This window comes from Lissotriton helveticus, chromosome 5_1 (assembly GCF_964261635.1).
Source record: "Lissotriton helveticus chromosome 5_1, aLisHel1.1, whole genome shotgun sequence".
Classification (NCBI taxonomy): domain Eukaryota; kingdom Metazoa; phylum Chordata; class Amphibia; order Caudata; family Salamandridae; genus Lissotriton; species Lissotriton helveticus.
In genome coordinates this window covers 1,371,804,907-1,371,828,619 of record NC_136065.1, presented here as the reverse complement: position 1 = coordinate 1,371,828,619, position 23,713 = coordinate 1,371,804,907, and the positions used below count along the sequence as shown (strand labels likewise).

The following is a 23,713-nucleotide window of genomic DNA, read 5'->3' as shown; positions in this document are numbered from 1 at the left end:
TGTGCACCAATCACATATAACTCCAATTGGTTAAGGAAGGGAGAGACAGGCCCCTTATATTTAAGCAACCATTAGCACCACTGCTGTATGCTCATCTCAAGAACTGCCCTGAGATTGCCGCAACACGTAGACTTATTTGTTGATTTCATGAATAATCTGGATTTAAGCACAATGTCAAAAAGTCACAAGTTATGATAATTGGCCTGAGGAGCATCAACTATAGGGCTTCTTCTATGAAGGGAGGTCATATCAGCAGAATAGAGTTGCTTTCCTATTTAAGCTTATTATTTGATACCTTACTTAGCTGGTCCTCACTATTGAAGCAGAAAAGATTATAATTTGCAAGGCCAATTCATTGTGTATTTCATTTAGCCAGGCAGCTAGGCTACAAATCCATAGATGCTATGATTAGAATCTATAAAGTATAGTACATCTTGATTGCCTCTTAAGGGTGTGATATCTGGGAATATGTTGCTACCCCATCACTTCAGATAAAGGAGAGCACATTTATGAAAAGATTGCTATCTTTACCGCATAGAATTACCTCACAGATGGTACATAAAGAGCTGACTATGAGTTATAGCTGACGTGTTACAGCTACGACCACTGCTGTTATGGCTTAATGTGGGGCTCAAACCAGAAACCAAGTTGATTCAAATTATTTTGGGGGATTGTCTTGGTCTTGACCACACTGTGTTGATACCTTGCTTGAAATTTATAGACCTAAACGTTAGGACCTTAGGTTATTTAATCACCCAAGCAATATTACCACGGCTGATATTGATTGTACTAGAAATGCCTTTCACTTTTGGAAACAGGCTGAAAGAGAAGTCGGGCCATGGTAAAACCTTTGGTCAGACAATCTATTATGATAAAATGTACTTTGTCAATTGAGCCATATATTTGTTATGACAGGACTATCCTAAATGACAGGGAAATCGTTAGGCTGGAGTACAGAAGTCATTGCATTGAATTTAACAAGGTTTTTACTGTTGCTAGTGAGCCCTCTGATTTCTTTCTCTTGACAGTCTTTTTTGTCTGTACTGGTGGTAACACTAACCTTGCATCACGGCCTTAACATTCAGCTGGTAATAGAACTCCTGAACCCACTGGCACCTTCTATCAGTACATCTGTGACAAGGATTATATCAGTTTTTCTTTTATTCTGGCCCAACTACCTTCAGAGTATCCAGCTCAGTCTTAATTCTCTGCATCTCATTATCGGGCTGGGTACCAAATAGAAACATGCCTCATACAAAGATTGGTGAGCACCCATACGCAGAGAGATCAGCAACATCCATTGTTGCACTGGAAATTTAAGACTAGTTGCGGATGCTGACTTCCCACTCCTGTCCTGGAGTTGTGAGAATGTGTACTACTACTGGCAAGCTGCTTTCCAAGTATTACATGGAATTGTCAGTACTGCACTTCAACCCTCTCTTCGGGCTGCTTTTTGTGGATATGTCATCTATACCTGCAACAGACAGGCATCTCGTATCAATTTGACTTGTTCAGGCTAAATGGGAGGTGGCTACAATAAGGTTCAGTAACAGAAGGTGTTCAGTAACAACATGGCTCTGAGAGGAGGCCTATTGCGGTGACATGGCGCAGCAATATGCAGAGAAGCAACTACCTAAGGCACGATCCAAGAACATATTGGTCACCCTATCGTGCCGACTTTCGCCGAGCTAGGCTTGATTCTGCTGTGACTCAGTTATTGACCCTTAAAAATGCCATTGATTGAAATTAGACTATTGCTGTCCCTCTCATGATCTTGGTAATCATGGATGTGTTTTTGCTTTTCCCTCTTTGATATTGTAAACTGCCTATGTACTCTCCGAACTGCCATATGTAAATACTGCTTATCTGTTTGAGATGCATATTATTCATTAAAAGTTAATAAACAAGGAGATTTAAAAAAAATCTGAGACCAGTTGCCCTTCACTGACTATTTGAAGTAAGCTGTGTCCATCATTCACAGTAAGCCTGACCGAAGCAGTCATACCTGCTGCTTTAAGTGTTGTGGTTGATAATTCCAAAAGTATCTTTCCTGCTGAATCCAAGTGCTGACTTTATCACGCAACTATAACAGAGTCTAGCACTGGTCTTGCGCAGAGCTTTTGTATTTCCTTAGTAACCTTTGTGTGGTGACTTTTGAAAAAGATGAAGCTTGAAATATTTCAATAGCTTGTTCCGATATGCCTCGAAACAACAGCCTCAATGGTCTTGAAGATGTTCTATGCTGCAGGATTCCAAAACTTACAGAAGGGGTAGTCTGTGCAGTCTCAAATGAGATCCTCAATTCAAAAGTACCTCGAGCCAGAGCTTCTTGGAAAGTTATTGTGTCATCTATTGGAGATAATCTCTTCGGAGACCTTGCAGATGAGCATAGATATAGACTATAGTACCATTTCATATCTGACGAGTGTGAATCACAAAAAAATAACGACCCTGACATTCTGAGATTTTTTTTCAAAGGGTATAAGAGATATTTTTTTATTTTTCTATTCGGGACCAATAGGCTTCCCCTGATTATTCGGACCCAGAAAAAATAGCCTCAGAATGGCAGCACTAAATAGGGCAGATGGTCTGAAGTAGTTACACCAACAAGCACCAACCAGTCTGTTGTGCCATTGGTGTAACGTTTACAACAGCAGAGCTAGTGTGGATACCAGCAATGAAAACATGACGGCCTGTCGAACTCAAAATAGAGCAAGCAGCCTGTCAGTTTGGAGGATAGGGCACCCACTAAGTTTATGGCAGAGTGCTTTGTCTCGCGAATTCGAAATGAGGTCCTAAGTGCCTAAGACTTAGATGGAAAAAACAATTCTGCTTAAAAACACTGGACAGAGCCCAGTAGTAAGGGATACTAACAAAGGAGCATGGAAGATGAAATGGAGACCAACTGCCAGGAGCTGTGCCTTATGAGAAACCCAGATCAGCCTTGCAGCTAGTTACGCCTATACAGACACATTCTCTCAGTTTTCCTCTGTTTTTTAAACTAGGGAAAATGGAAATCTAAATTTTTAAGATTTGTTCATAATTATGTAGCCGTTTTACATGTTTAAAATTTCTCTAAGTTAAAGAATATGCCTTTTAGGGTAATCGGTTAGTACGTTGAAGACCTTTCTATCAAAGAGATTTTTTCTCTGAAAAACGTATCCTGGGATGATGTGGTATTTTCGAGATATTCCAACATTTATGAATAACACATAAGATCCTAAGACTAAGAAGTCTCTCCTTACTGATGAAAAGATATAGTGTACCACAACTTGCAGCATTAGACCATCTTGTCAGTAAAACGTTTCTCTACTACAATGTAGTGTAGTCTCTTTAAGAGTCAGGATTACCTGCACCTTGATCTCAGGACTTGAGCCAGTCCTGCCACTTTATTGAAACCTACTTTGGAATAATCCAGTGGTGCCCTGAAAGCATGATGATAAATTAGAACCCTATTGTGAACAATGAACAGAGGCTATATTTTAACTAGGATGAAACTCCAAGTTCTTGGCCATAAAATGCGCTTTTCCTGACCATATCTTTTGAATACAGTGAAGGTTTACCCTCTGACTTCTAAGATTGCTTGATAAATCAACATTAGAGAGTAGCAGTAGCTTATCTTTAATTATGGTTAGAATAGTTACTGTTTTTTAATTTAAGCTATAAGTAAAAATACAGTACAGTTCAACCAAGTTACACAATATTATAGCATAATTAGCATAGGTAGAAATATATACACAGTACAACTGTGTAAACGTCAAATATATAAATACTCACCATGTTACATAGTCTTTTCTTTTTCATGCCAAATGCATGGCTCCATTGAGCCCCAAATTATTTCAGTCCATATATTTGATTTATGTCAAAAGACCAATGTCACCAAAGGCTTTATGGTGCTAAAAAGCACAAATCTTGACCTAGCAGTGTCTAATTCGCTTTCTCTAACAGCTGCATATATTGTATTTTTCACCTCCATTCCACATGTTAAAGGAGATTCAGAAGAATGGCATTATTCCATTAGTAAATGCTTTGCCACTGAAGATAGCAAGACAATTAAACCAGAATCATCCTGCCCAGTCTCCCATATCCTGCTTATCCCCATGAGCAGCAGGAATTTTGATTTAACTAGCATTAGGGGTGGCGATAAATTGAGGTCCGCTGGCAGCGTTCGCGGAGTTTTGGGCAATTCTGCGTTGAGTTCTGTTAAACCTCTGCCAACCACTGTGTGGCGGAGCTTTTTCTTGCGTGCGGCATGCCAATGTTAAGTTGGCTAGCACGAGTCGAGAATTGGAGTCGCTTAGTGCGATTTTCGGGCACTAGAATGGCACCGGGCAAGATTTTCGCAAAGCGAGCAGTCGCGACTGTTCGCTGTAAGAAAGCTGCCACTCGAATAAAAAATCTACTAAATCTATGAGTGGCAGCAAAGAAGCAGGCCCCTGTAGCACGATGCGTGGTCCCGTTCGTGCCAGTTTGGCAACGCGGAATAAGCTCCGGCGCCAAAAATCAGCGTGAGCTGGCCAACGTACCAATTTCCGTCCGCTCATGGAACTACATGGAATCTCACTGAGTTTTTTATGTAACTTCACAGAATTCTGTGGAGTGAAACTCCGCGAGTTCTGCCCATCCCTTTAAAGTCTGATTTGTAAACTCTGCTATTATACTTATAATAATAATAATAATCCACATTTGTATAGCGCACAATCACCCGTTAGGGTCTCTAGGCGCTGGGGGGCCGTCGGGAATATTAAGCAAGCTATTGCCCAGAGTCGCATGGTGCTGGGCTAACCTGCCGCCGGAGCCGGGGATCGAACCCTGATCCCCAGATTCCAGCGTCAGTCGCCCTGGCCGCGGCGCCACACCTCTCCCTCCCTCCCTCCTTATCACCCCTTCTCAAGCCAGAGCAGGAATCTAACCATCATATGGGTCCAGTCCCTTCCCTCTGTGCATTTCATACTTAGACCTATGGTTATTTTATTCTTTATGTTTGAAACATGACTGTATGTAATACAGCCTGGATCAAATACATATTCGAAAATCTATATGATATCAGTGTCTGATTCATCTCCATTTGTACATCCGAAGACCATTTAATATGAATGTCATCCTCCCCTGTAGCCATATCTTCATAACAATTTGGTATCTCTTGGCCAATTCAGTTAACAGAGTCTCACCCTGAGCACTGCAACAAATGTATTATCTCCAGCAGTGCTTGCAATGAGATAAACTAGACTGGCCACTCAATCAATCATTTGTAAAGCGCACTACATACCCGCGAGGGTCTCAAAGCGCTGGGGGGGGGCTACTGATCGAACAGCCAGGTCTTGAGTATCCTCCGGAAGATCAGCAGATCTTGGGTCTGTCGTAGGCTCAGTGGGAGGCTGTTCCATGTCTTGGCGGCGAGGTGGGAGAAGGATCTCCCACCGTTGGTTGTTCTTTGGATGCGCTGGATGGTGGCGAGTGAGAGGTCAGCGGAGCGTAGCTGGCGGTTGGGGATGTAGAAGGAGAGCTGTCCGTTAAGGTAGGCTGGGCCGGTCTTGCGGAGTGCCTTGAGTGTGTGGGTGAAGAGCTTGAAGGATATCCTCTTATTGACGGGGAGCCAGTGCAGGTTTCTCAGGTGGGAGGTGATGTGGCTGTGGTGTGGTGTGGTACGTCGAGGATCAGTCGTGCCGAGGCGTTTTGGATGTGTTGTAGCCGTTTGATGAGCGTGGTCGGGGCTCCCGCGTAGAGGGCGTTTCCGTCGTTGAGTCTGCTGCTGACGAGGGCCTGGGTGACTGTCTTTCTTGTATCTGTCGGGATTCATCTGTAGATCTTGCGGAGCATGCGGAGGGTGTTGAAGCAGGAGGAGGAGAAGGCGTTGACTTGCTTGGTCATGGAGAGCGTTGAGTCGAGGATGATTCCCAGGTTGCATGCGTGGTTGGTTGGTGTCGGGGCTGCCCCCAGTGCTGTCGGCCACCAGAAGCCGTCCCAGGCTGAAGGGTTGGAGCCGAGGATGAGGACCTCCGTCTTGTCCGAGTTCAGCTTCAGACGTGCAGGCTTGAGGAGAAGACCGGGTCGAGCGTGTGGCCGGCAGAGTGGGTGGTCGTTGTAACAAGTTGCTTCAGTCCGAGGTTGGCGAGGTTATCGATCAGTTGCCACTGACCATAAAGTCTTGTAATCGCATCACTGGGTCCATCTGTTGTAATAAGGTCCCCTGGGACCTGTGATCCAGCCTTGCTCCCTATGTTTGTTACTGTTGTAACCTAGGTATGTTTAAGGTAATCAATTGTGGAATGAAATGTCCCTTTTAAAATAACTAATTTCAATCTGATGTTCTTCGCGACGTGATAATAACAGGATAGTATCTTTAAACTTATATATTTTTAATTTGTGGATGAAGCTAACTTAAAAATCGAACATGCTTATATTTTATGGATGTTATACTATGAAAATCAATAAATAAATAAAAAAAAAGATCGAATATGCTCAAACAAGTGCTGTAAATATTCCATCACGTTAAGGAGATAAAATAATGACAGAAGTTCACTTCGGTCATGTGCGTTAACCTTGAAGAATGAGGCTTCGGAAATAATTTCAAAGCATATAACTAATATTTTCAAAAATGTGTCTATAAAATCAGAAATGTTACCCTTATGATGGAATTACAGATATTATCTTTGACCTTTTCTGATACTACTTCTCTACCAACTGCCCTAGTCATAAGCCCTCCTACTCATGGCTTTCTTCTAAGCCAAAAAGCTCCTGTGGGCTTTACCGAATGCCACTGTCACAGTGATCTGCATACCCCTCGAAAGGAATATCAAACTCAGAAGGGAACAACAGAAAATAAGAAGAAAAAGGAAATAGAAAATAATAAAGATTAGATTAGTGAGTCTACACGAAAACATATATATATATATATTTTTTATGTTTGCATCATTTGATGAACCTATGTAATACTTCACAAAATAAAGTCTAAATCACTTTTGTTTTATGCTATAATTCTTGGACCAAATTGGTTAATAAGGCAAAAATGATAGTACAATACCAAACAAAGAGGTGTGTAGCTAAAATCCCCATACAGTTTCCAATAAGGTATTGTGCACAAATAAAAGAACAGCAAACAAATTTCACATGTACACATTCGCTAATGTCATATGTATGCTTTTGTAAAATTGTGTGATTTAGTTTAGGAGTTTTGTTGTACTTTTAAAAATATAGGCTCAGATGTACTACGAATGCGTCAGTATAATGGGGTCATAATTTGCGGGCCAACTTGTACCTAATGAATTTGGATTTTGAGATTCTACCTATGTACTAACAGATTGGTTAATAAAATACAGAATCATAGCGGGTCGCAAATCGACCTACTTGATGAACATTAATGAGGTTGGATCGCAAATTGCAACCCAGTATGATTCATTCCCATTACAGGGATGGTATCCTGCTGGTGACAGCAGACCACCATGTCTGTGATTGTGTTTTTTTTTAAAAAAGCAGCTCGTTTTTCTTAAAGAAAAATGGATGCGCTTAAAAAACAATTTTTAAAAAAAGGGAAAGTTTTGCAAACATTGTTTAGGAGTAAGCAGGTGTCCCATGTACCACTGCCTACATCTAAAAAATATTTGTCTACATTCACAAACGGGAAGCGGTCCATTGGGGACCCTTTTCCTTTTGAGAATGGTTACCACCTCTTATGAAGTGTCGGCAAAATATTAATATTTTGCAACCAGATTTTTGTCAAAAAAACATTAAGACACAACATAAGGAATCGGTTACTGGAAGGGAAGCCCTAAGCACGCCCCCTCCAAACACTAATTCAGTATGACTTCTGAAACCCATTTAACAATTTCGAAAATTATTTCGAATTGTTAAATGGGATTTATGCATTATAAAAAGGGCTTCAGTGTTCAGAAAGTCTCTGATTTACCCACTCTTGGGGTTTGCAAACACTAAAACACTTTCAATACCTGGACTATAGTTTATAAACAGCAGGGCAGAAACATCAAATATTTCGCGTACGCTGGTGGATTTCATGTTGTACTTAACACTGACTTTTGGGCAAGGAACAATACACTGTTTAGTAATATGTGAAGTTTATAGGTATATTAAGAAACGGATTTAGGGATTGCATAACTAGATCATCATTTTGAAGTACCGGTACAGAAATTCACTGGCAAAGCCTACATTAGGGAACATTATGGTTAGAGCTAAAAACGAAAAACATGGTGGTGAGGAACATTGAAGGGATGGCAATGGAATGGCCAATGAAGGCCAAGAATTATTTACAAATAAGACCTCGGTCGAGAAAGAAAATCATGGGACTTACAACATAAGAGACATTTCATGTTGCGTAAAAGTCCTTAAGCAGTGACCTTTAACTTGAAGAATCCCTACCTGAAGTACTGGCCCTTGTGATATCATCGTGTCTTCCTTTCAGACGTGGGTGCAGGTGGCATTTGGCATCCTTAAGTTTAAATGAAGCCCTCTGCTTGATTGGAGGAGCGAGAGTCTCTAAAAGAAAAAGCAGGCGCTAACAAAGAGTGACTGAACTGAAAGGACAAACATAAAAACGAGTCTTTTATTGTCGGCATCCCTAAGAGAATGAGCAGAGTAGCTACTTTATCTTAAAGGGCTCTTGTACAACATTAACTCCAATGGTCATCTTATCAGTATCATCAGTTGAGGGTCGAGCTGTACCACACACCATACCCTATAGGATACTTTCACCTTATCCCAGATGAGGTTCTTGTGTACAAAAACATCATAATATAACTCACCTGGAAATCTGTGGAAATCGTCCCCATCAATAAATAAATATCAGGCGCTTGTCACAAGAGGCTTTGCAAAGCAGACAGCTCTTCTCTGTTTCTAATTAATACCTTTTGTACTGACAATTTGGTGTGATCAAACTATAAGCAAGCACAGACAAACCAATAGGTGTCGGCTCTTAAATGTCTTGCCAGTGCTCTTCAGCGAGCACGTTGAATGCATGCATCAAGATGCATATGCGTACCTGGACAGCAATCTTGGAATAGGTTTTCTATTAAAGAAAGGTTGCCACTAGTGTGTTTTGACGCATGCAGACGCGATTGTAGAAATGCATGCTTGGTGATACTGATGCATGTATTATTTACACATGCACAATGTTTAGATATATGCTTTGTATTGAATACAATGGGGCTGCCTACAGACAACTAAGATATTTGTAATCAAGACCTAAAAAGTACGGTTTTTGCCTACAAATGTGTCCTATATGTCCTAATAACTGTTTCCGACACCATATAGTTGTCAGTACTAAATCACAGGAGGTTAGGTTGGTTTTAGTTTCTTTCAAGTTGCTGGTGGAAACAGCGGAACAGTTAGCACTATCTCTTCATCTCACTATGACAGTAAGGTATTTTCCCCAGGAACCTAACATAAAAAAATTAGTATTAATACCATCTGCTGCGACTAGAGTTCACAGTAAAGGCATTTCTCCCCTAGAGGGCAACAAGCACCATACAGAGGAGGCAAAATATCTTCAGTGGCTTTCCACGACCTGGTTGCGTGTCAGAATACCATAAACAGAAATATTGTCTAAGTGGTTCCTGCAGTAAATATGTTTTATTTCATGGAGCCAGGTGCCAATGGCTGACATTTCAAAATCTAGTGTTCACTCTGAAGGATTTGTGTTTCCCTCCCAACAGTTTTCTCCACCTAACCAGGACCTCTATTTCAATCCTCAAATTATTTGTCGTATTCTAAGGGTTGACAATTTGTGCTTGCCTGAGAGCGACCCACAAGGAAAAAAATCTAAGAATATGTATGAGGAGTCCTCCTCAATTCCTGTTCAACAGCTAAAAATGTCACCAACATCAACAGCACTATTGCTGTTACTCTTGCCACCTTTGGGTCATTATGGAGACCTGGTTGTGCCAGCAGGCCTATATACATCTTTGTCTCTCCAAAATGTAAAAATACACTTTTCGCTGCTCAGGTGAAGGACTGGACCCAATACAAGCCTTTACTAACAAATTACTAACAACCTGCTACTGCATGTGTGGAGAGTTCAGTTTGAGTGTTAGCGATCTTCCAAACTATGACATACAACAGGTGCTGTGAATAAGGACTACCTTAACTCTAGCATAACTTGTTATGCAGCTCATGCAAGTAGCTCCCAACAGCTTCGACCTATTCCTTTCTATGATCATCAACATAATTGACAACTCCCTGATTCTCCTCAATGTGGCTGGTGATTTCTACACACTACCCAATCAACCAGTTGTAGTTGATACCATCAACTGGCTCAGGCCTACTGTTTATTCATTCTTCCCATAAATCTACACCTGGCCTTCCAAAATCTTTCTGTGCAGAAATCTCCTTCAGCACAGGAGTGGAAACTCTAGTCATCATCGTCTGACCAGGTTTGTGCCCGAAAGAGTCAGTAGAGTGATGGAGCTTAATCAAAGTATTAGCAGAAGAGTTGGGTCTCCAGACTTCGAAGGTACTTCATCAATTCTTTCTCTGACAAATTGTTCCAACGAGTATAGGTGTGTATGAGAAGATTCTGCTGCCATAATGTAACACTATGACATACAACAGGTGCTGTGAAGAAGGACTACCTTAACTCTAGCATACCTTGTTATGCAGCTCATGCAAGTAGCTCCTAACAGCTTCGACCTATTCTTTTCTATGATCATCAACATAATTGACAACTCCCTGATTCTCCTCAATGTGGCTGGTGATTTCTACACACTACCCAATCAACCAGTTGTAGTTGATACCATCAACTGGCTCAGGCCTACTGTTAATTCATCCTTTCCATAAATAAGCTTTTTGAGGGTGCATCAATTGTGATTTATCGCCTTAAGTTAAGCTGTGCTGCATAGTTCTTTTTCTTTTTAAGTTTTACAAGATAATTTCAGGCAACCCTACATGTGCTTTGCCATAGCCTAACCCTAAAGTGATAAGAGCGAGGACCATGACTATTTTGTTGGACAAGGTGAGCATATTTCACCTTGGAGAAGTGTGGCTCACTGGTGGAGAAGTGTGGCTCACTGGTTAGAGGCGGCAGACCCGTAAGCAGAGAACGGCCCGGGACCAGGGTTCGATTCCCGACGCGGCAGGGTCATGGACCAGGGTCAGCGGACTCGATAATTCTCGCCTCGGTGCCTACTCTAGTCAGAAACCACACTCGGCAACTCTGGGCATCAGCTTGCCTCATCTTCACAACGGCCCCCCAGACCGCCGGGGATGCTTGGTCGCACCTTAGAGATACCCATCAGGGACCATCTCTCAGGGTGAGCCAGGACGGGTTCCCCAGCGGTCGAAGCGTGGAGATACTCCTCCGGGAGTCGATTCCTAGCGCTATATAAACCCGCAATTAAATTAAATTAAATTAAACGCAGTTGAAGGTTTGGAAACGCATTTTAATGATTGCCTGTACAAGGGATGTGAACAATAAATCACTGTAAAACAATACACCAGAGTTATGTGTTTTCTATTTTGCTGTGGTGGGTGGAACCATAGTATCTGGAGATGTAAAAAGAAAGCGAGAGAGCTATCCGGGATCCATTAGGATAATTACATTTTTTAGGTCGAGCACAGCGGCAGGGCACATGCGCTGCTTGTTCTGCGCGGCATGTTGTATTGGAGTATGCACTGGAAGCCCCGCCCACTCCCACTCTCCGCTTATATTTGTCATTGGCTTGTGTCATTGTCCTTCGTAAATGCTGGCTTCTGATTCGTAAATAGGCTTGTTAGTCCCTCCTTGGTACCGCCTTGTTTTCTTTTGTTACCTCCCATAACGACTGGACCTTTTATTTGGCTTGTTACACGGTCTGCATTATAAGTTGGTGAGCACTATTTTGTTTATTGACACTGGTGGGGATAATAGCAGCTGTTTTTTGTATTTGCAGTGCACCCACATGACAATGGCAGTTGCTTTTCTTATGGAGCGCTATGCTGCTCTAACATGCATGCTGAGTGCGGCGCCCGCTTCAGGGACACCCCGCTCAGTTTAAAATGAGTTTTACTTTCATGTTGAGCATGGCGCCTGTTTCAGGGACACTGTGCTCTGTTTCATTTTTTTTTTAACTTTAATAGTGAGCGTGGCACCTGCTTCAGGGACACAGCGCTTTTTTTTGTTTTTTTGACACCCGCTTTTCTGACACCGCACTCTGCAATACAATAGGTATCGTTGGAACTATTAATATTGTAAATGACAGTGCCTTTTAATATTATAAAAGGCATTGCCATTTACAATGCCAAAAATAGCTCAAATCTCGCAACCTATTGCATTGTAAATGCTTGTCTGATTTGAGGCAGATCCAATAGAGGTGTTATCTGAAGATCCTTTCCCAACCTACATACATGTGGTGTCAATGGAATGTGTATTTAGGGTGCAGACTAATGGGATCATGTTGATGTTAAAGAGGACGATTAGAGATCTGATCCCAGTGGAACTCCACAGTGATTGGTAGTAAGGTGAGCACCAAGTTTTTGCAGTGTTTGATTCATCAAGATGTACATAAGCATTGTATGTAGGTACATTTGTGTTTTTTGTGTTGTGTAAACCTAGTCAAAAAGACACCTGAATGCTGTACGAAGGCAACGAGGCAGTCAGTGAGTGATTGGAGCGGTAGCTGGCTTCTGGACACCTGTGTGTATTGGCAAGTATATAAGAAATGCAATCTGGTCAATGGTGTCAAACATTGCAGAAATCCACTAGAATCAATGTGCATATCATGCTCCAATTACCGATGATTAGACCTTCCTCTATGTTCCTCCCTTGACAAAGCTGGACACCTGTTTGGAGTTCACTTAAACACGTTGTTGGACTTCTGGTGCACTGAGAGTAGCTTGGCCACCATCGTTTCCGGTGCTTTTGTGACACAAATTAAGCGAAAAGACTTTTGATCATTTTTTTTTTTTAGATTACAGGTATGATGGCATGTTTTAATGTAGCTCATAGTAATGCATACGAAGATGAAAATCAGGCTAGTGGTATATCTGATATATATTCACTCAAAGGAGTCTTAGTCCAGGCATTGTACTTCCCAAAAGTGACTAAGCATGAATTATTACAAGTTCTCCTTCTCATCTTTTTTTTAACAAGACATTTTATAGACGTTTTCAAAACAGTGTAACAACAAAACATGTTCTGTCCCCACCAAAAGCCCCTGACCCTCCCAACCAGATTATTCAGTATAGATCACATTAGTACATGTATTCTGTCTCCGAATGCCCCCTTCTGTCCTTCCTTCCTGACCCTCAGACTCTATAATTCTGTATCTCTTCATCAATAGTCGACCACGAAGAGGTGACTCGGGCTATCTCTATGTCTTGATAGTATATCCAGGCTTCCCAGATTTTTGTGTTTGTGTGGGCAGCCTCTGGCCTCATAGATGTGACGTCCCATTGTCATGCAATTGTCTAAGTCCGGGGTGTCCAAACTTTTCTGTAACAAGAGCAACTTATGTTCAATGAAAATCACCATGTGCTACTAATACCATAAGATTCATTAGTGGCCACCACATTCAAGATTACTGGCAGTGCGCATGTCAGTACACCAGGCAGGATTGCCAGCAGTAATGTCAAAAAAATGTTTATCAATTTTTAATGTCTCAACATGGGTATTATATAGCAGCCAATAGCTGCAATGCACCTGCAATCAAGGTCATGATATTAGTAATAAGTCTGCCCAACACCACATGATTTATCACTCAAATATCAGCTTTCAATAGGTTTTGAAAATTGAGCCATTTTTCTTGATATATTTGCTAATGAGTTCTGAAAATACATAAATTTTCTTCTGAACTACACAGTCTCAAATTTGGTAAACATTTATAAATTCAATAAAGTAACAGCGCATGGGGTGGCTCCTCCGCTAAGGCGGAGAAACGCCGCCCCACTAATTGTAAAAAGAAAATGATAATAACGCAACATTAATAACGTTTGGCCTGCCATCTTGGGCTGGCCAAACCATCATGCTCACTTAGCATGTTCTCCACCGGATGTGTTATGGGTGGGTGGAGAACATGCACAGGGGAAAGACAGGTCTTTCTTCGTGATGCCCTCACACACACCCGAAGGATGTCATGCTTCATCATGGGGCTATGCTTCTCATCGGGCCGGAGCTACAGTGCCCGACGGGCTCACCGTAAACGGGGCTCGTTCCCGGAGATCTTTTTTGAAGAAGCCACGGGGTGCGTTCGAGTAAGAGGACAAGGGTAGTGTAGTGCACAGGAAGTGGATGTTAAAATAAATCTCATTCAAAAGTAATTTTAATGGTTCAGGTTGTTCCAGCTTAGTTAAAAGGTGTGCGGATGCCCTATGGCATTGCAGCGCTGGCCTGACGAGGAGCATAGCCCAATGATGAGGCATGACATCCTTAGGGGTGTGTGTGTGAGGGCATCACAAAGAAAGACCTGTCTTCCCCCCGCCCCCTCTAGAAACTGCTCACCCCTTGTAGCACAGTTCATTAGTAGCCCGTGTGCAGGACCTATCTAAATAACGGCTCCCGGTCCCACTCCCTCTCTTTTGACGTGGAGAACATGCACAGCCTCCCAGGTCCCATCTGAGCGTCGAACCACAGTGCTCAGACCAATTACAACGCTGCTGTCGTGGTGACAGCAGCTTTGTGATTGGCTATGGGGAGCCTGGGTGCTGCCGGGAGCCAGGAAAACATTGATGACAGAGAAGAGGCTGTGGCTGATGACCGGCAAAAACAAGGTAAGCTTTTTTTCTCTACCCCCGCCTCCCCTCAACTGTTCCCTACAAGCCAATACTGAAAAGTGACGAATTTATTAGGCTGGGTAGCACACAGGAGACCTACTCACAGGTAGGCGGAGAGCCACTTGCAGGTCACGAGCTACTCATTGAAGAAGCCTGGTCTAGGCACTTCCTCCACTCCTCCACCAAGGAAGACCTTCTCATCTTTTTAGATTATGATTACTTAAAGTGCAGTAGTTAACTGGTTAGAGTTCCACTTAGGTAAGTGAAGATGCTATGTTTATACGTGGAGTAGTGGCAGAATGGAAAGAGTTCAGAAATGTTTGAAGAAGAGGCAGTAAAAGTTATTTGTGATAATCCAAAATTGAGAAGGATTATCTGCGACTAATCTGCGATGTTGGATGATTTTATGGCATATATTGCATTTAATGGTGATTCTGAGAAAAGAAGTATGTGGAGACTCTCAAGGGTGTTGAGGTAAGCAGATAATATTTGCCTGAATCTGTGAGAGCATACGAGGCTCATTTGGGAGTGGTGTCTAAAACACCTCATTGACCATTGGCACTTGCTGATCTAGTTTGGTGCAAAAGTGATTTGGGATTGTGTTAGCTGATGGCCGTGGATTTGTGGAGGTTTCATAATATCCTATTATAAATGTGTTTTGTTTATTCAAAAAATGTGTAAAATTCGATCATTATTTTTCCACTGTTATATATAATTATTAAGATCTATTTTCAAGTATTTATTTTTTGTAAATTCACATAATTAATTATCTGCTTCCTCGTAAATTCTGAAAATCTCTGTTTACATATTTTGGAGCCACAAAAACATGGTAAACAGTCATAATATCGATTCCAAAATATAGAATGGACATAATATCGAAGTAAAAATATAGAATGGACAAAATATCGAATGGACACAACATAGTGGTTACAAATATCGAATTTAAGGTAAGTAATATCGATTTTCAAAATATAGAAGTCAAAATATCAAAGTATACAATATAGGCATTAAATATATCGATTGTTTAATAATATACTTTTTTTAAAGTGTTTTGTATGTTAGTATATGTGTGAAAAGTGTATATTAATTTTTTAATGTATGTTTAATGTATTTTAAGTAATGAATTTTATGTTATTTAATTTTTGCGTAATTTAATTCTGTAGCGGGTTTATAGGGGAATAGGGTGGGAAGTAATTTAATTATATTAAATTAAATAATAATTTTTAGCAATTATAAATAATTTTTAATTAAATTTTGCTTTCTAGTTCTGTAGCGGGTTGTGGGTTTATAGGGGAATAGGGTGGGAAGTAATTTAATTGTAATTAATTAAATAATTTTATTTATTTATTGGTATTCATTTTGAATTTATTGTTATTTTTTAATTGGTAATTAATTTTTATTAATTGCCAATTAATTTATATTAATTGATTAATTGTTAATTATGTTAATTTTCTAAATTTATTTTCTGTAGCGGGTTGTGGGTTTATAGGGGAATAGGGTGGGAAGTAATTTAATTGTAATTAAGTAAATCATTTTTTTCATTTATTGGTATTAATTTTAAATGTATTGTTAATTAATTTTTAATTGGTAATTAATTTCTATTAATTGGCAATTAATTTTTATTAATTGGTAATTATTTTGTATTAATTAAATATTTGATAATTATGATAATTGTATTAATGTATTTTCTGTAGTGGGATGTGGGTTTATAGGGGAATAGGGTGGGAAGTAATGTAATTGTAATTAATTACATATTAAAAATACTTTTTGTGTATTGATAATTAATTTACTGTTAATTTTTAATTGGTATTAATTTTTATTATTAATTAGTTTTTGTTATTGAAAATGAATTAGTTGTTAAATAATTATGAATAGGCTATTATTTTTAATAACTAATATGTAGTTGTATTTCTAATTAATTATTACATAATATTAAATTGGTTATTAATTTCAATTAATGTTTTATTGGTATTGATATTTAATTTATTTTTAATAATATATTAAATCATTACTTTCCCTACTGTTAAACTCACTGGAGTGGGAATAGTAATTTTCACCCTCCCGCTATCCAACGCTTTCCCTACTGTTGCACTCTCTGGAGTGGGAATAGTATTTTTTACCCCTACGCTATCCAACGCTTTCCCTACTGTTTCACTCTCTGGAGTGGGAATAGTAATTTTTACCTCTACGCTATCCAAAGCTTTCCCTACTGTTGCACTCTCTGGAGTGGGAATAGTAATTTTTACCCTTATGCTATCCAACGCTTTCCCTACTGTTGCACTCACTGGAGTGGGAATAGTATTTTTTACCCCTACGCTATCTAACACTTTCCCTACTGTTGCACTCTCTGGAGTGGGAATAGTAATTTTTACCCCTACGCTATCCAACGCTTTCCCTACTGTTGCACTCTCTGGAGTGGGAATAGTATTTTTTACCCCTACGCTATCCAACGCTTTCCCTACTGTTGCACTCACTGGAGTGGGAATAGTATTTTTTACCCTCCCGCTATCCAACGCTTTCCCTACTGTTGCACTCTCTGGAGTGGGAATAGTAATTTTTACCCTTATGCTATCCAACGCTTTCCCTACTGTTGCACTCACTGGAGTGGGAATAGTATTTTTTACCCCTACGCTATCCAACGCTTTCCCTACTGGTGCACTCTCTGGAGTGGGAATAGTAATTTTTACCCCTATGCTATCCAAAGCTTTCCCTACTGTTGCACTCTCTGGAGTGGGAATAGTATTTTTTACCCCTACACTATCCAACGCTTTCCCTACTGTTGCACTCACTGGAGTGGGAATAGTATTTTTTACCCCTACGCTATCCAACACTTTCCCTACTGTTGCACTCACTGGAGTGGTAATATTAAATGTTACCCTCCTGCTATCCTACGGTAAAATATTGTAAAATTTTTATTAATAACTTAAATTAATTATATCTTAATTTTAAGGTTATTTGAGTATTTTTAAGTATGTTTTAGTTAATTATATTTATTTCATTAATTTTAAATTACTTTTAAGACATTTAAAAAAAATCGATATTTTGATTGACTATATTTTTTACAGACTATATTTTGGATTCGATATTTTTGTACTTACCTGTTTGTAGATAGGAATTAGATATTTTGGCATTCTATATTTTGGTGACTATATTTTGGTAAGTCTATATTTTGTCATTCTATATTATGTCAGTGATCCCCAAAATATACCAGAGATGGTGTTCAAGTCTGGATGCTTACCTAAAATCCGGATCCTGGTCTTCCTCTGTCCAATGTATCGGCAACTGTATTCCGTAAGTCACGATGTCACCACACACTATATATGATATGTTGTAGGCACATGCCCTCAAGAAGGTGTCACCTTCTCAGGAGAAAAAAGCCAAAGGCATGAAAAAACTTTCTTGCTGGATGAAAACTTCTGAGGTTGAAGAAAACTAGGAATTCGGAATCCAAAAGTGGAATTCTTCAGGAGGGAAGATTCATGATCAGCAAGTGGAGAGAGCGTGGAAACAAGAGAAGGAACTCAGTTTTGCTGTGGGGCATCCTCTAGCCAGACTCACGTCTTTAAACCACATGACAACAAACATAATGGACTGGGAAAATAAAAAATGAATCTCAGAAGAAACAGCCATGAGTGAAAAGGGAAAGAAACAGAAATGAAAACCTGAACCGGACTAGCTATAAAAAAAACAGCTGCAAACCCTCAGGCAGGTGATTGCCATGTTGGAGCTGGAGGAGAAAGGAGTAGCAGGTAGGTGCTCAGTAGTCCAAGGGAAGGCAGCCCCAGGGGAGTAAACGTCACAGCCTGCAGTTGCAGGCTTCTTACGGTATTTTCTGAGACCTGAGAACTGCAAGACCACGCAAGTTACTGTGGTTTTCAGATGAGCAAGAGGTTGCTTTCACAACAGATGGTGCTCTTCCAATGTCAACAAAATGCATTTAAAGATAACATTTGTATTGAAGCAGGACTATCTTTCAACATAAAGTCATGTACGTTGGACATTTGAGTTTTTAAAAGGTACATGTTAGCACTCGCTATACCTTCTTTCTTATCTCTTTCATGTAAATGGATAAGTTACTTACCTGTAATCCTAGTTCTCTTCCAGGGGTATCTTCATCAAAGTCATAAGCACTGAATATTCCCGCCCACGTGCGGGGACCTCGGAAATATTATAAAAATATATATGTAAATTACATATAAATAGCTCCACAAATATGTATGCACATATATCATTTTTTCTCACACCAATGCAGCCCCAAAAAAGAGGCTAAACAATGTAAATAATCTTACAATACTGAATTAGCAATGACACAAAGAAAACACATTAGGTCAAATAGCCCTTGAACTCTGTGTTTTAATGTGCAAAAGACTCATAAATCTTGTAAATTGCCAATAAATATACATTGTTAGCCACAGGCTGCATTGAACAGCAATAGCATAGAAAATGAAACCATTTTCAACAAAAACTGGCACCGTGCCTTTAAGGCAGCCATGACCCCTGGCTTCCCATCATGCCTCAGGGGTGACAGTTAGGTCAGTTGTTCTTTGCATAACCCTGAAGTCAGGGCTCAACCACAAGTCATAGAACAGACCACTCTCATTTACCTGGGGAGGCGGGTGGGTGTGTTTATAACTTTGATGAGGATACCCCTGGAAGAGAACTAGGATTACAGGTAAGTAACTTATCCTTCTCTTCCAGGGGATCCTCATCAATAGTCATAAGCACTGAATAGAATAGCAAGCCCAAACACCACGTGCAGGTAAATGAGAAACACATGACCCAACTAAACAAAAATTATAACAGCCGAGTACTCAGCTGCTAAACAGATTCCGCAAGGAGGCCTGGCCTACCTGGGTATCTGCTCTAGTGTCAGAATCAAGACAATAATGTCTGGTAAATGTATGAACGGACCTCCAGGTCGCTGCCTTACAGATCTCAGGCATGGGAACATTCTGGAGAAAAGCTGCAGTCGCAGACCTACCCCTGGTGGAATGCGCTTTGGGAGAAAACCTGAGAGTTTTCTGCGCCAACTGGTAAGCAAGCTTAATACACGAGACGCTCCATCTCGAAATAGACCGTTTCGAGGCTGCATGACCTGTTCTGATCGATCCATAGTTAACAAACAGTTGATCAGAAAGACGTATAGTCTTGGACCTATCTAGATAGAATTTTAAAACCCTTTTCAGGTCCAAAGAGTGCAAAGCCCTCTCAGCTGGAGAAGAGGGATTGGGAAAGAAAGTGGGCAGAGAAATAGACTGACTGACATGGAAGTCTGACACCACTTTAGGAAGAAAAGACAGATGTGTCCTTAGTACCACCCTATGAAACACAGTATAGGGTTCTTTGGAACAGAGAGTTTGGATCTCGCTCACCCTACGAGCTGACGTAATTGCTACCAAAAAAGCCGCCTTCCAGGAAAGGTGTCGCAAGGTAGCTTTATGAATGGGTTTAAAAGGCGGACCCATAAACTTTGATAGCACCAGGTTCAGCTCCCAGGGAGGAGAAGGCTGACACACTGGAAGTTATACTTTTTTCAACCCTTGCAGGAAGTCTTTTACAGCTGGTAACTGGAAAAAAGAAGGCTGTGAAGGTGTCCGCCTATACGCTGTTATAGCGGCTAGATACACCTTAATAGAATTAAACTTTACACCTGCTTTCGCCAGATATAACAAATAAGGAAGAACTACCTCTTCCTGAAACTTAATAGGATGATGACCATTTTGTATGCACCACAGATAGAAGCACTTCCATTTACAGGCATAAGAATGTCTCGTGGAAGGTCGTCTCGCTTCCTTCAGGATGGACATACAGTCCTGTGGCAATCCAAGGTGGCCGTATTGTATGACCTCAGGAGCCATGCTGTTAAGCTCAGTGACGGAAGGTTGGGATGATGAATCCTCCCGTTCATTTTGGACAACAGATCCGGCCTGCATGGCAGTCTCTTGTGAGGAGCCACTGATAGATGAAGCAGGTCCGTGTACCACCATTGTCTCGGCCAGTCGGGGGCAATAAGGATCATTGTTGTTCACGAGTGTGTCGGCTTGCTCACCATCTTCGGGGTCAGCGGAAGTGGTGGAAAGGCGTACACAAATTACCCTGACCAGTCTATCAAAAGGGCATTCCCTCTTGTTCCTGGATGGTAAAACCGCGAGGCGAAGTCTTGGCATTTGGTGTTTTCGTCGTCCGCGAACAAATCTAAGGAGGGACGACCCCAAGACTGGAAGATTCCTTCGAGCACCTCGTCGTTTAGAACCCAGTCCTCTCTGTCTTCGAAATGCCCACTCAGAGCGTCCGCCCTCACTTTCTGTTCTCCTGGGAGGTGGATCGCCGTGACCGACAATTTATGAGCCAGAAGCCAATGCCAGATGCGTTGGGCCTCCATTGACAGAGTCCGTGAGCGCGTTCCCCTCAGCTTGTTTAGGTAGGAAATGGTGGTGGTGTTGTCCGTTTGTACTAGTATTGATGTTTCCTGAAGCGAGGGGAGGAACGCTTTGAGAGCCAGGTGAACTGCTCTCAACTCCAGCATGTTTATGTGATACGTACTTTCTTTAGGAGACCACAAACCTTGCCCTTGGAGGTGACCCATGTGTGCCCCCCAGCCTTGAAGAGACGCATCGGTGATCAAAGTCTGAGCAGGAGGAGGTTGATGCAACAGAATTCCCACCTGCATGATCTGTTTTTTTTGTCCACCATGGAATGGAAGCTCGAGCTGTTTCTGACAAAGTAATCTGATCATCCCAGCGAGCTGACTGCTGGTCCCACGTGTCCTCCAGATCCTGCTGAAGAGGACGCATCCGAAGTCTGGCATTCGGGACTAGAAAGATGCATGAAGCCATCGAAGCTAGCAGGGAGGCAATCTTTCACACTTTCTGAACCCTGTGACGAAGTACCAGCTGACACTTTTGGGTTATAGAACACTGTCTCTCCTCCGAAGGAAACACTTTTCCTATTTCGGAGTCTAGAAGAGCTCCTAGGAAGTGAATCTTCTGGGTGGGTTGAGAGACTGATTTGCTGAAGTTGACATGTAAACCCAACCGGTGACAGAGCTGGATGCATGTTTGGAATGGATTCCTTACAGCGTCTGGGGAAGGACCTTTCAGTAGCCATTCTCCCAGATACGGGTACACGAAGACTCCCTCTCTGCGTAGAGCGGCCGCTACTACTGCAACACACTTCGTGAATACCCGGGGAGCTGACTTCAACCCGAAGGGCAGGACCTTGAATTGGTAGTGAGAGGTCCCCACCTGGAACCGCAGGAATCTTCTGTGCTTGAGGTGCACCGGGACATGAAAGTAGGCATCTTGGAGGTCCATCGAACACATCTAATCTCCCTTCCTGAGATTCGGATATATTTGGTGAACTGCCAACATGCGGAACTTTTCTTTTTTGATGTGCAAGTTGAGCGTTCTTAAGTCCAGAATGGGTCTGAATTCTGCCTTTTGACCCTTTTTTCTGACCAAGAAATAACGGGAGTACACTCTCTTCCCCCTCTGAGCGATAGGAACCCTCTAGATGGCTGATTTTGCGAGAAGTATCGCTACTTCTTTTTTCAAAAGAACGAGTTGATGACTGAAGGTTGGTTTTGGGGGGACGGGTGGAGGCAGGTGTTTGAAACGAAGAAAGTACCCATTCCGAAGTATAGTCAACACCCATCTGTCCGGAGTAATGCTTTCCCACTCTGACATATGATGCGCAATGCTTCCCCCCACTGGAGTGGTCAACGGTGCTGGGGGAAGGAAGAACTCATTGCTTCTGCTGGGACATGTTGGAATTATTGCCCTGGCGTTGATTTCCTCCTCCTCTGGAATTTCGTTTGCCTCTGAACTGGGACTTCTGTTGTCCCTGTTGGTCCTGACCCTTCTGCCATTGAGGGGTTTGAACCCTCTGCTTGGAAGAGCCCTTGTTGTAGGAGCGGTACTTTCTTCGAAATTCCTTCTTCTTTTCAAGCCCTACAGCCTTAAGAGTGTCCAACTCCGACTTCATGCGTTGCATTTCTTCGTCAGTACTTGCCCCAAACAGTGATGTTACCGAAAAGGGCAGGTTCAAGATTCTAGCCTGAGCCTCAGGTTTTAAGGCTGTCAGGCGCAACCATGAAGACCTTCTCGCCGTCACTCCATGCGCATAGCCATGCGCTGACTGGGTAGCTTCATCTGCCCCGGAGCTTATGATCTGATTGGAGACTTGGCCGCCCTCCAAAAGAATCTTTTCAAAATCTTTACGGTCCTCTTGAGGGAGTTTCTCAACGAACCTTTGAATAGAAGCCCACAGGGATCTGTCATACCTCATCAGAAGTGCTTCCGCATTAGAGACTTTGAGAAAAGGGGCCGAGGTGTTGCAGACTCTTCTCCCCCACGAATCCTGTATTTTGCTGTCCTTATCCGGAGGCACTGTGGATGAGGAAGCTATAGCACTGGATTTCTTCGACGCCGCAATGATCACAGAGTCTGGTGGTGGGTCAGACCTGAGAAAGAGTGGATCCTCCTCTGGCGAGCGATACTTTTTTAGAATCCTTGCTGGGGTGGCCTTTATAGTCGCTGGAGTGAGGAAGATCTCATTCACGGGATCTATGATTCCAGGTACCAACGGCAGCAGTGGCTTGGGTGCCGCTCTGTGATGCAAGGTTTCAAAGATTACAGAAATCTTGACCTGTGGAGCAGTCATGGGTACTCCCAGTTTCAAAGCACTCCTGCCCACAATGTCTTGAAACGTGAAAATGTTGTCTATAGGGGAAACTCTTGATGGATGACTATCCGTCAGAGTCGGAGAGTAATCCCTGTTTGAACGGGACGTAAAAGAGGAAGTAGACAGAGATCTGCGAGCCCGTCTCTTTGACCTCTATCTTCGCCTACTAGAGTGCACTCGGGAGCGCGATCTCTCCCTGGGTCGGGATACTTGCTGGTCCCGATGAGTTTGCAACCTGGATGCCTCTTTGTCTGGAGCCCAGTGATGCAGAGGCCTATACCATCGTGGTGATAACCTGATGGAAGGAGACTGCTGGGTGCGCTCTCTCACTGGTGAA

At 41.9% G+C, this 23,713-nt stretch overlaps 1 protein-coding gene across 4 annotated transcripts in view; it reads right to left on the bottom strand.

Moving 5' to 3' along the window:
* SCUBE3 (signal peptide, CUB domain and EGF like domain containing 3) overlaps positions 1 to 23,713 on the bottom strand; it is a 1,212,393-nt gene that overhangs the window by 225,929 nt on the left and 962,751 nt on the right. For all 4 annotated transcript variants that reach the window (XM_078644301.1, XM_078644304.1, XM_078644302.1 and 1 more), the window contains one exon: positions 8,374 to 8,490. In XM_078644301.1, the coding sequence (XP_078500427.1) occupies positions 8,374 to 8,490 (117 nt within the window). The remainder of the gene's footprint in view (positions 1 to 8,373; positions 8,491 to 23,713) is intronic.